Source organism: Hermetia illucens, chromosome 3 (assembly GCF_905115235.1).
Source record: "Hermetia illucens chromosome 3, iHerIll2.2.curated.20191125, whole genome shotgun sequence".
NCBI lineage: Eukaryota > Metazoa > Arthropoda > Insecta > Diptera > Stratiomyidae > Hermetia > Hermetia illucens.
The window spans coordinates 13139012-13151260 of record NC_051851.1 but is presented as its reverse complement, the minus strand read 5'-3'; the positions used below and the strand labels follow the sequence as shown (position 1 = coordinate 13151260).

At 41.3% G+C, this 12249-nt stretch overlaps 1 protein-coding gene across 2 annotated transcripts in view; it reads left to right on the top strand.

Moving 5' to 3' along the window:
* The window catches only part of LOC119652511 (UPF0565 protein C2orf69 homolog), a 29383-nt gene that overhangs the window by 9202 nt on the left and 7932 nt on the right, over nt 1-12249 (top strand). For both annotated transcript variants that reach the window (XM_038056705.1, XM_038056706.1), the window contains exons 2-4: nt 6263-6452; nt 6924-7051; nt 7105-7209. In XM_038056705.1, coding sequence (XP_037912633.1) covers nt 6276-6452; nt 6924-7051; nt 7105-7209 — 410 coding nt within the window. In that variant the 5' untranslated portion in view covers nt 6263-6275. The remainder of the gene's footprint in view (nt 1-6262; nt 6453-6923; nt 7052-7104; nt 7210-12249) is intronic.

The following is a 12249-nucleotide window of genomic DNA, read 5'->3' as shown; positions in this document are numbered from 1 at the left end:
GCCTGAAGCAATATTCACCATCGCTCTAGCTTGTTTAGTTCGCCTGCTGTGTCGTGTTGAGTAGACGTGTGTTGGTGGTGCTCGTCACGAAAATGGAGAAACGAAATCTAGAGCAACGCGTCGCGATAAAATTTTGTGCCATATTGGGCGAAACAGATTCGGAAAAGCACGCTAAAATTATAAAAATGCATGATGATGATGCCCAGGGGGGAGACCCGTCGAGGTACGGACTGAAGCGAATGCAGAACGTGTGCGCGCCCTAATTTGTGAAGATCGACGTTTAGCAGTTCGAATGTTGGTCTCGGAACTGGGTATGAACCGTGAAACATTCACACAAATTTTAACAGAGGATTTCGGGATGAAAAAGTTGTGCGCGAAGATGGTTCCAAAGAACCTTTCTGGGGAGCAAAATCAGCATCGTCGCAGAAGACTGTTTGGAACAAGTGGAAAACGATCCCACGATGAGAGCTGATTTTTACCAATACGACCTGGAAACCAAACGCCAAAGCTCACCATGGTTGTTTCCGCACGCCCCCCGTTCGAAAAAAGCTCGCATGAGTAAGTCGAAGGTGAAAACGATGATTATTACCTTTTTTGATAGCCGTGGAATCGCCTACAAAGAATTTTTTCCACCGGGGCAAACCGTAAATCCCTCCACCAAGTACTCGAGAAATTGCGAAAACGAGTCAACAAAGTACGGCCAGACATCGCTCGTAACTGGATCCTTCATCACGTCATCGCGCCGTGCCACACCACCCTCAGCGTGCCCCAGTATTTAGCCTCTAAAGGGTTCGTGTTACAACAGTCGCCTCATTCCCCCTATGACTTTTTTTGTTCCCTAGAACAAAATCGGTGGTCAAAGGAATCCATTTTCAGTCAATGACGGACATCCAAGCGGCCGTGACGAGAGTATTCGCGGACATTCCAGTCGAAGCGTTCCAGAAATGTTACGAAGAGTGGAAAACGCGCTGGAATCGCTGTATAGCTGCCCAAGGGGACTACTTTGAAGGGGATGGCAAAATTGTAGAATAATTTTTGAATATACGGTTTTTATGGAATCAATCTCATTACTTAAGTGTCTAACCTCGTATGAAAGAAGAAACTGCGTAGATGTCCTATGCTCTAAAAAGGAGTGAACAGAACACACGAGAAATAGATGACTTGTTGCAAATCTGTATAAGGATTGTACGTTCTACTCTAAGAGAGTGATCTAGAGTTCATTTGCGTGGTAGTTTTCGTTGATGAGGACTTCACTCTTGAGGCTTGTTTTCCGGTTTGATCACGGTGAAAATTAGATACAAGTCTTATATGGTTAGATTTTTGAATATCATCATCATCATCATCAACGGCGCAACAATCGGTATCCGGTCTAGGCCTGCCTTAATAAGGAACTACAGACATCCCGGTTTTGCGCCGAGGTCCATCAATTCGATACCTCTAAAAGCTGTCTGGAGTCCTGACCTACGCCATCGCTCCATCTTAAGCAGGGTCTGCCTCGTCTTCTTTTTCCACCATAGATATTGTCCTTATAGACTTTCCGGGTGGGATCGTCCTCATCCATACGGATTAAGTGACCCGCCCACCGTAACCTATTGAGCCGGATTTTATCCACAACCGGACGGTCATGGTATCGCTCATAGATTTCGTCATTGTGTAGGCTACGGAAACGTCCATCCTAATGTAGGGGGCCAAAAATTCTTCGGAGGATTCTTCTCTCGAACGCGGCCAAGAATTCGCAATTTTTCTTGCTAAGAACCCAAGTTTCCGATGAATACATGAGGACTGGCAAGATCATAGTCTTGTTCAGTAAGAGCTTTGACCCTATGGTGAGACGTTTCGAGCGAAACAGTCTTTGTAAGCTGAAATAGGCTCTGTTAGCTGACAACAACTGTGCGCGGATTTCATCATCGTAGTTGTTATCGGTTGTAATTTTCGACCCTAGATAGGAGAAATTGTCAACCGTCTCAAAGTTGTATTCTCCTATCCTTATTCTTCTTCGTGTTTGTGTTTGACCAGTGCGGTTTGATGTTGTTGGTTGATTCGTCTTCGGTGCTGACGTTGCCACCATAGAGTTTGTCTTGCCTTCATTGATGTGCAGCCCAAGATCTCGCGCCGCCTGCTCGATCTGGATGAAGGCAGTTTGTACGTCTCGGGTTGTTCTTCCCATGATGTCGATATCGTCAGCATAGGCCAGTAGTTGGGTGGACTTAAAGAGGATCGTACCCCTCGAATTTACCTCAATATCACGGATCACTTTCTCCAGGGCCAGGTTAAAGAGGACGATAGGGCATCCCCTTGTCGTAGACCGTTGTTGATGTCGAATTGTCTTGAGAGTGATCCTGCTGCTTCTATCTGGCCTTGCACATTGGTCAGGGTGTGCCTAGTCAGTTTTATTAATTTCGTAGGGATACCGAATTCTCTCATGACCATGTACACTTTTACCCTGGCTATGCTATCATAGGCGGCTTTAAAGTCGATAAAAAGATGGTGCAGCTGATGTCCATCTTTCAACAGTTTTTCCATCGCTTGCCGCACAGAGAAAATCTGATCTGTTGCTGATTTGCCTGGAGTGAAGCCTCTTTGGTATGGGCCAATGATGTTCTGATATCTTATAAATGGATGGTACTCAGCAACGTGATACCTCTATAATTTCTGCACTGTGCGATATCTCGAGCACAAGTCGATGAACCACTTGGTGTAACTGGTCGCCTCCATTTTTAACTAATTCGGCTGTAATTCCATCGGCTCCTGGCGACTTATGATTTTTATGCCGATGAATTGCATGGACTGTTTCTTCTATACTTGGTGGTGGCAGTATTTGCCCGTCGTCTTCAGTTGGCGAGACTTCCAACTCGCTGACGTTCTGGTGGTTCAGTAGTTCATCAAAATACTCAACCTATCGCTTCAATATGCCCATTTTGTCGGAAATCAGATTTCCCTCTTTGTCTCATCAGGACGAACAACGACGTGTGTAAGGCTTCATCCTGCCAACTTGTTGGTAAAACTTTCGCGCCTGTTGCGGTCGCTCCCTGTACTTTTCGAGTTCACAGACCTGTTGTTTCTCCCAGGCATCCATTTTCTGTCTGTGAAATCGCTTCTCCGCTCGGCGGAGTTCGTGATAAGTCTCTGCGCGTGTCCGCGTTCTTTGAGAATGCAACATTACTCGGTATGCGGCATTCTTCCGTTCCGTTGCTGACTTACATTCATCGTCAAACCAGCCGTTCCGACTATTTTTGGGGCTGGGGCCAAGTATGTTTGTGGCCGTATCAATGATAACGTTCTTCAGGTGGTTGTGAAGATAATTTGTTGATGCTTCATCTCCAGGATCTCTGTTGACTGCGGTTATTGCGGCATCCATTTCTCTCCTACAGGTGTCGCGGAGGACTGTGTTGTGAATGGCTTCAGTATTCACTCTCACCTGATTGTCAGAGGGGATTGTAGGTGGTGTCGTAATTCGAGCTCGGAGCACTATCACAACGAGATAGTGGTCCGAGTCTATATTGGCTCCCCTATATGTTCTGACATTCATCAAGGCTGAGAGGTGGCGGCGTTCGATCAACACGTGGTCAATTTTGTTGAAAGTGGTCCCGTCTGGAGAGGTCCACGTATGTTTGTAGACCGCTTTCCGCGCAAACCAGGTACTTCCAACAACCATTTCGTGTGACAATTCTAATTGAATAATCCGCAGTCCGTTATCATTTGTATTTTGATGTAAGCTATGAGAGCCAACGTATCGCCTGAATACGGGCTCCGTCTCTACTTGGCTGTTAAAATCTCCAAGTATGATTTTGATATCATATCTGGGACAGGCTTCCAGGGTTCGTTCTACTGCCTCGTAGAAGGTATCCTTCTCCGACTCTGCAGTCTCCTCTGTAGGGGCGTGAATGTTAATGAGGCTTATATTTCTAAATTTGTCTCGCATGCGCGGAGTGCATAGCCGTTCGCTTATGTCTTCAAAGCCGATAACAGCAGGTTTCATTTTTTGGCTGATTAAGAAATCTACTCCGAGCCCATGGTTTACTGGATGGCCGCTATAATATATGGTGTAGCGAATCTTCTCCGGGAAACCAGTCCCTGACCAACGCAACGAAGCTCCTGTTGTGGCTTCGTAACAAGTTGTTTTCCGTGTAGGGTTGTCAGCCGTATCCAACCCCCCAACCTGGAGGTCCAGTTGGTACAATTTGTTTCGTTTTTGGGCGCAGCTAGACTCGCCTTCATCCTTCTTCGTCTGCAGCTTGCATGTGGAGGTGGAGATGGGGTTTGGTAGTAGACCTGTTAGTGTTGGTTCTGTCGGCGTTTCCCAGGTTTTATGCTCCATCGTGGGTACCAATCCACGTTTCCACGCTTTGACCACCAATATGTTAGACTGCACTTCAAAATTGTTAGAGTTGGTTAGCGTCTGGAAAGTGGTAGACGGAGTTTCACAGTTAAATCATAGGAAATCCTAGGAAAACAGATTGGGCAAAGTTTAATGAATTTCTTGAGGATAAAGTACAGCTCCTTTGGCGGTAGAAGCTCAATTAGGAATTCTGAATCGCATTCTTTTAGAGTTCTTTAAAAAGGCTTGTTCTATTACCTGAGGCAAATTGATAACTTCAGCAACCCCCGGGGTGAATATAAGACTCGGGGCAAGTTCAAATCGAGACTCCTTTAGAATATACTGTGAGAAATTGAAAGGTGAGAGAAAAACTTTTAAAGTTGTGTAGAGTCCTTAAATGGATTGAGTCGGCCAAGCTCTTATTAGAAAACCGGAGTTATTTTCACAAATTCTGTAGGTTGTGAAGAACCTTGGAATTACACCATTCGGAAAAACAGGCACAGGAGTGAGAAGAAGAGAATTAGCGTCTGAATTTTTTGTTCGTTTTCTCTATTTCAGACCTTTATGTGTTTTGTGTGATGTTTGATTGCATAATGAGTAGACGTTATAACTGAACCCTAGATGAGAAAAGCCAAGCCTACACGATGACTTGCCAAAATTGAGTCAATGTAAGGTTGCCGACAACTTCAAAATTTGTTAACGGCTGTTGAATAAAATTCTTAAAATACAAGATTGTCAGCCACTACTCTCTTTACATATATTATATCAAAAACTAATTCCGAACTCGAGGTGGTATGCCCAAGAAATGAAAAGACTAATAGAAAAAGGAAAAGATGTTGAAAATACTGTTTAGAACAGAAGGAGAAAGGAATGTTCGAGTAAACGGCCCGCTAACGAACTAAAAAGCTGTAAAGAACAGGGAATCATGATTCTTGCGAACGAACAGTAGCCCGAATTTGTATAATGTGCTGCTAAGAGCGGTGTGATGTTTCGGTGATGTTTTGTGATGTAATATCACACGGCATTACTTATCACTTAGAAGTGTGTGCATTTTGTTTTTAGTGTCTTGTTCGGTATTATGTGTAAGCAAAGAATTCCCATAGATAGTCTACATATTCAAACTCGAAATCATTTTACCAAGGCCAAAAGAACAGGGAATGATAACACTAACAGATTTACAGGCACCACTTTTACTTGCTGGTTGGTGTTACTGGGCGATGTTAACTTCTCACAAAAGCAATATTATCATCGTTTTTCTATTGGGTGGCGAAGTTATGATGTTGTGATGTTTGGCCATGTTTGGATCACGTTCGGTGTTAGCAATGTGATGCTACACTTTAAGGTGATATCGCTTTGTGATATTACATGGATAATATGGGTGGGTATCTATTACACACCGTTGAGCACAATATCACCAAACAAGCTGGCACGCTTTTTGCTGCAACCTTAGTCTAAGCTTACAAACTTTCTAGTACATTTTATGCCCCATGATACTGCGTGCAGCAATGTTAAATTTTGTGCCAAATAGGCGAATTGTTGCAAATCTGTATAAGGATTGTACGTTGTAGGATCTAAGAGAGTAATCTAGAGGTCACTTGCGTCGTAGCTTCCATTGATGAGGACTTCACTTTTGAGGCTTGTTTTCCGGTTTGATGACGATGAAAATTAGATACAATTGTTATATGGTTAGATTTTTGAATATGCAATGTAAATTCTTTCCTCTACGAAATTATTCTCATTATGCTGATCATATTATTTATGGGGTTAATTTTTCTAAACGTTGATAAGTTTTAGTCACTTTTCTTATCAGCAGCGTTTCCGAATATCTCACATACGATTATAAAGCTATCAAGTCTCGATTTGATCTGCTCAATTTTCTACTATTCGCCTAAATCAGATCAGACTAATTTTGACTCACGCTAAATATTTAAAAAATTTTTACAGATCAAAAAAGGTAATGCTTGGTGGAGCGGCTGGCCGATTTTGTACGCCAAGCAGTGTAGCTGGTCCGTTTCGCTTGTGTGCAGTAACAGGATTTCAAAATCGAACAAACGATATTGTGTATTGTCCGCCATTAATTCGAGGAAACGATGAAGAATCAACAGCAGTTGTTTATTTTGGTGGAGATGTTCAGGTTAGTATGAAGATTATTCCTTGGTCTCCTTTCACTACTTTGGAGGAGAAGGGTTCCGTGCCAATCCTCCACCCAAGTATTGTTTGCTAGAATAAAAACATTGATGAGCTGCGAGGCTGAATTGTTGTGAAAAGCATACACGATCGTTTTGAACGCTAATGAGCTAACCTTCCTTGAGATTTTATCGACGCATAATTGTTTATGATTACTTTGTTTTATCGTAAAATAAAGTGAAATTACTGGTCGTCTGATTTTAAGAGTTTACGTCAATTGGCACGAAATTAAATTTTTTGATACTTTTCTGTTTATTTAATATTCGTGTTTGATTGACGCGATCATGGAATGTTTATGTCTGGCATTCAGCCAGGAAAAAATGTTGACTTCTTGGGGGTCGTTTTATAGCATTTCAACGATTCATTATATTGAAAATTATATTTTTCCGATGATTAATAATAATTGAACACTTGATAGGATTTTCCGGAAAGCATGGAAACAAATCGAGACAGTCGGGGATATATGAAATATAATTTGGAAAGTACGGCCGCCTTGCTTCGTAATGGTTTTCCTCGATTTCATATTATAGTTATTCGCCCAGTAAGGTAAGATTTAACTTATTGTGATAATCTTTTTATTGAATTTTTCTATTCTCTAGAATGGAGTTCAAAACATTTAGTTGCTTCGATAATTTTGTTCGAGGGAATAATGCAGGAGTGCCCGACCATACGCCCATGAATCATGCATTACAGCATCTGGAAAAGTAAGTTAATTATGAATTGGTGGTATCACCAATACTTTTCAATGGTTATTTAGTTGTCAATCAAGCAGGGTCCTTATTGATGGGTAGTCCTACTTTGACGCCCCAAAATTTAAAGCTTCTTTGATTTTTTCAATTAAATGTGAAATACTGTGAGAAATCATTAGAGTCCAGTTTAAGAAAGGGTCGAAACTACACACGATATTTCAAATAATTTCATGGCCTGGAGCAATGAAATAAGTGCCATTTTACCAAAAAAGCTCTTTCCCCAGATGCTAATGTGTATCATTTTCGTCATATCTTCGTACGCGTGCTGCAGCGCCTTGTATAATCAGAACAATTTGTTGTTGTACTGCATTTGTTTTGATGTAGTTTTGCTAAGTTGATCGTACCTTATAAGATAGCCATGTGTATATTCTTTTCAGGATCTTTCAAAGTTCTCCAGCATTCAGAGTGAAATTATGCGGTGTTTCCAACGATTAATTACTTGAAGTAATAAAAACTTGTTGTTTCTTTTTCGTTGGTGTGGGTATTTATTCTTGCAAATACCGATATTTCGGGAACCACTTATTCCCTTCATCAGTGCTAACAAGTTTTTCAGAAAGTATCAATTAAAAACACACTCATCAGTGAAGATGATTTTCCGCCACTTTATCTGGAATCTTCTCGACAACTCGATGGCATACTTTTTTCTGAGCCGGATAGTACACGGAGCGCTATCCCCATCTAAGTCAAAGTGAGCAAGCTCCAGGGTGATGCCGAGTTTAGCCAATCGATTGTTTATCGTCGACATACACACGTTGAAGCCTTTTAGTGCTTTTAGTGGAAATTGAAGAGTTCCTTTCCACGTACGTTTCAGTTTTGGTTAAAACTCCCTCCGCCAGCTTTTTCTGTTGACATCCACTCCGTGTTGTCTTTTGTTAGATAATTAATTTCATTTCGGAAAATTAGGTGGAAAGACGCTCCCTTTTATCTGCTCCCAGGGCAGAGGTGAGGCAGCGTCTGATGAGTTGCCTCTGCCCTGGACGAAACCGTCAGTCAATTTTTTGATTTTTTCGATTTTTAATGCTTGGGGTGCTACGCTCCAAACTAGGGATCCATGGGCTAAAAAACGTGGGAGTAAGTTGCTCCTCATTTAGTCCGGTCCACCATCACGTGGATGGGGACTTAGGTTCCCGCAGATCCTAAACAACAACCTAATTTCATTTGTTCTGTTAATTTCATTTATTAAATAGTTAACTTAATTCGCCAAATAGTTAATTTCATATATAAAAGTGTTAATTTAATTTGACGAATAATGAATTTTTCTTTTAAATGGTACATTAATTCAAAAGCTTCATGAGTATGATTTAGATTGGCCCAAACATATACAAACACCTTTTTTGTCTGAGAATTAATATATTCGTAGCCAACAACACTTGTAACTTCGGTTTCGATTACACTGCTACACATGACTTAGGTGAGGCAGCATCTGAAAACTTTCCTGTCCTAGTAACGAAACAGTCGGCAATTTTTTAGAAAAGCCAAAACTTCAGCTTCCGCTCGATTTCTTCAAAGAAATGACAAAGTGGTTGGAAGCTTTCTAAAAGACATTATTAACTCATACGCCCATTTGCTCACCTAATATCCGAACTTATCGGAATTGTTTATGCAGAAACCAGGCATTACGAAACACCTTGAAAATAAATTAATTATGAGTTGCGTTTCAATTTGGTTTCTGGCATATGAACTAGGATTTCTGAAATGGAGCCCAAATTCATCGTTAAATATTTATTTTTTTATTAAAATTTTCTTTCAGAGAACCAGAGCCTATTGTTAGGCTAAACCATATCACTATTGAGCAATATTATAATCGTTAAGCCCATATTTGTTTGCAAAATAAATCCATTGCACAAAACATAAGACAACATAAAACATTCCATATTTGTATGAGCCCAAATTTGTGCCTGCAGTGTGAAAGTTAACGTCTAAAGAATAGAAAGAAATCTTAACTAGATGAAATAATTAAGACTTTCTTTTTTCTATTCGCTAGTGATATTTACTATTGTTGCAAATACCGATATTTCAGGAACCACTTGTTCTTTTCATCAGTGCTAATAAGTCACTTCAGAGCAGACTTGTTAGCACTGATGAAGGGAATACGTGGTTCCCGAAATATCGGTATTTGCAAGAATAAATATCCACACCAACGAAAAAGAAACAACAAGTTTTTATTACTTCAATTCTCCAGCATTTCCAATATTCTTTCTATAAACGAATCCAAGGCTCGCTTTTTTCTCCAATTTCCTCTGCAAAGTTTGCTCCAAAAATTATACACCAGCATCATCAACCTATTTACTGAGTTCTCATAAAGAAGTCCTGGGGTTCGCAGTAGCAATTGCCACAATTTTCTGCTCTGGTCTAGGCCTGGTCTTTTTTTCTCCACAATTCGCTTTGAAGAATCACAGATGAATTTGCTTCCTTTTTTTGGAGATCTGGACCACTACCTAAGGTAAAATCGTAAACTATGATAATTAGGTAATTGCGACCAATAAACATTATTAGGCTACGGACCTACCCAAGAAAAAGGGACAACGACAAATGCAAGAAATGATGAAATTTATAAGTGTTTGTTTTTTTTTGGCCGGGGATTGTAATCTAACTGAACTGAGATCCTAGGGATAGAAGAAAAATCTAAATAATAACATAATTCAATTTACATTGTGACAAGCCCACCGGTACCAGTTTATACAGAATTCAGGTGCAGCAAACACCTCCTCGTGCAGATAAGCCCAGAGATCCGGGGAAGTGATCTGATCGGCATCAGGTCACTTAATTACCAGGCAATTCGTTTTGATGCGCTTGCTGAGGGGTGAAATAGCTCAGTGCCGAAGATGCCAGCGTTATGGTCATTCGACAGGAAACGGTTGAACGACCTTGCGATGTGTAAATTACGGAGAACCGAATGTTCGCTGACTGAAGCAGAGAGCAAGGGAAAAACCTTCTGTGTCAATTGCGGAAGCGGAGGGCATCCAGCTTTGTACTGTGAATGTCTTGCATACCGTAATGTGAAGGCTACAATGCAGCAGGCGTCAAGATCGGCCCAAAGGACGAAGGTGTCAGCGGGAATGAATGGTACCGTCCCTTCGGAACCAATTGTCTTGGGGATCCCGTTTGCAGAAGTAGTCCGAAAAGGGGGAGCTAAGAAGCCCCAACAAGATGCAAGTGGCGGGATGAACACCATCTTCAATAAAATATTAACCAACCACCAACCACCGCTACACGTACACAATACAAAAATAAACAGTATAACAGAATATTTACACAAACAGCATGTCCGCCGCTAAGTGTGCGGTCACAGCGGTACTACTGGATGGCCTCCGCATCATCTCGATTAATGTGAATTCCATCGTAGGAATCCAGCGAAGAGCGGAGCTCCTTGATTTCACTGCCAGGCAACAGCCTGACATTGTCTTGATTTCAGAAACCCACCCCAGTCCGAGGCATTCGATAACATTCAAAGATTTTGAATTTGTGAGGAATAATAGACGAAATCTGTGATGGGGGAGGTGGTACCGGAATGCTCGTGGGACGCCTGAATTTGAAACTTTTGAATGTATGGAAGTTTCTTGTATTCTACTTTCACTGCCTGGAGGAGGAATTTATACATTTTGTCAGTCTATGCAGTGGGAAGCAAGCGAGCCAAGTTCAAGGAGAAATTCCATTCTCTGTTTACGATACTCGGATTGAAGAGTCTGCGTAATTATTATATTATAGCCGACGATTTGAATGCTAAGCATACCTCGTGGATAAACACCACAAACAATCCCAGAGGGGTATTCCTCAAATCTTGGATAGAGCAATACCAGGCAGAGTTTAACAACCTTACGATAGCGACCATAACGCCAATCTTATTGGGGTTCTGTTTCATGGACGAAGAGTTCGCCTTCTGCCGATGGACAGTGGCGTCCACAGGCTAAACTTAAAAAAAAAACAGATTCGAAGAAATTTCAAGAGAAGTTTATTCGGTGATATCGAGAGGAATGCCCACCTCTTGATGTAGAAAACAATAGTACAATTGCGCCAGGTGGGAAGGACTTGAGCAACGGGGAAATACTTAAGTATCTTCTCAAGCTGCAGAACTTGACGCTGGATACAATTAAACAAGTCGTCTCTAAGATTAAACCTCGTAATAATATGGAAGGATATGAATCTGCAGCCATAAAACGACTCAAAAAAGTGAAAAGTCTTCTGCTCACTCGCGTCAACAAATTCTATCGGAGATATGGGAACTATCATCATCCCATATTGGTTGAGTTCAAATCACTTCTTAAGCTCTCACGGCATATTATCCGCCAATATTACATAAATGAAGTGAACTCCCAATGGCGGGAGAAGTGTTTACAAAGATAAATATATTATTCCGGAAGAAGTCACGAGTAACTATGCCGATAATAAAAGTCGGTGGTAGCGAGATACAACATCGTATTGACTCAGATATACACACGAATAGTGTAACTGCTGATACGCAGGGGATTACACCGTGATTGATGATGCTCTGAAACTCGAACTTATAAGGGTGCACTTTGAATCGGTGCATCGGTCCAGAATGGACTTAGAGCCAACGCGACTTTCAGAAATTATAGAACGAGATGTCCACAATTTCAAATATAGCCTGAAAGGCACTACAGTTCTCCAGTTTAGCTTTGCGTTGCAGGTTGATCTGATACCAAGTGATGATCTGCTTGATTAGTTTGTCTCATGTGTGGAGTTAACTTCCATATTAAGAAGGGTAAACAATAAGAGATCATCCGGCATGGATGGCATTCCTAACCTGGTGCTCAGGGATTTACGAAACATTGCCATTCGTAATTATTGCATCTTGTTCAAAAATTTATTGAACAACTCCTTCTTTCCAGTACAATGGAAGAAAGCACGAGTGTTCTCGATCTAAAAGAGAGCCTTGAACGGGCAAGAGGAAGAAATTATTGTCGAATGCGCAGTTCGGATTTCGATCTGGATATTCGACAATACATGCAATAACGAAGGTAACATCTGATATTA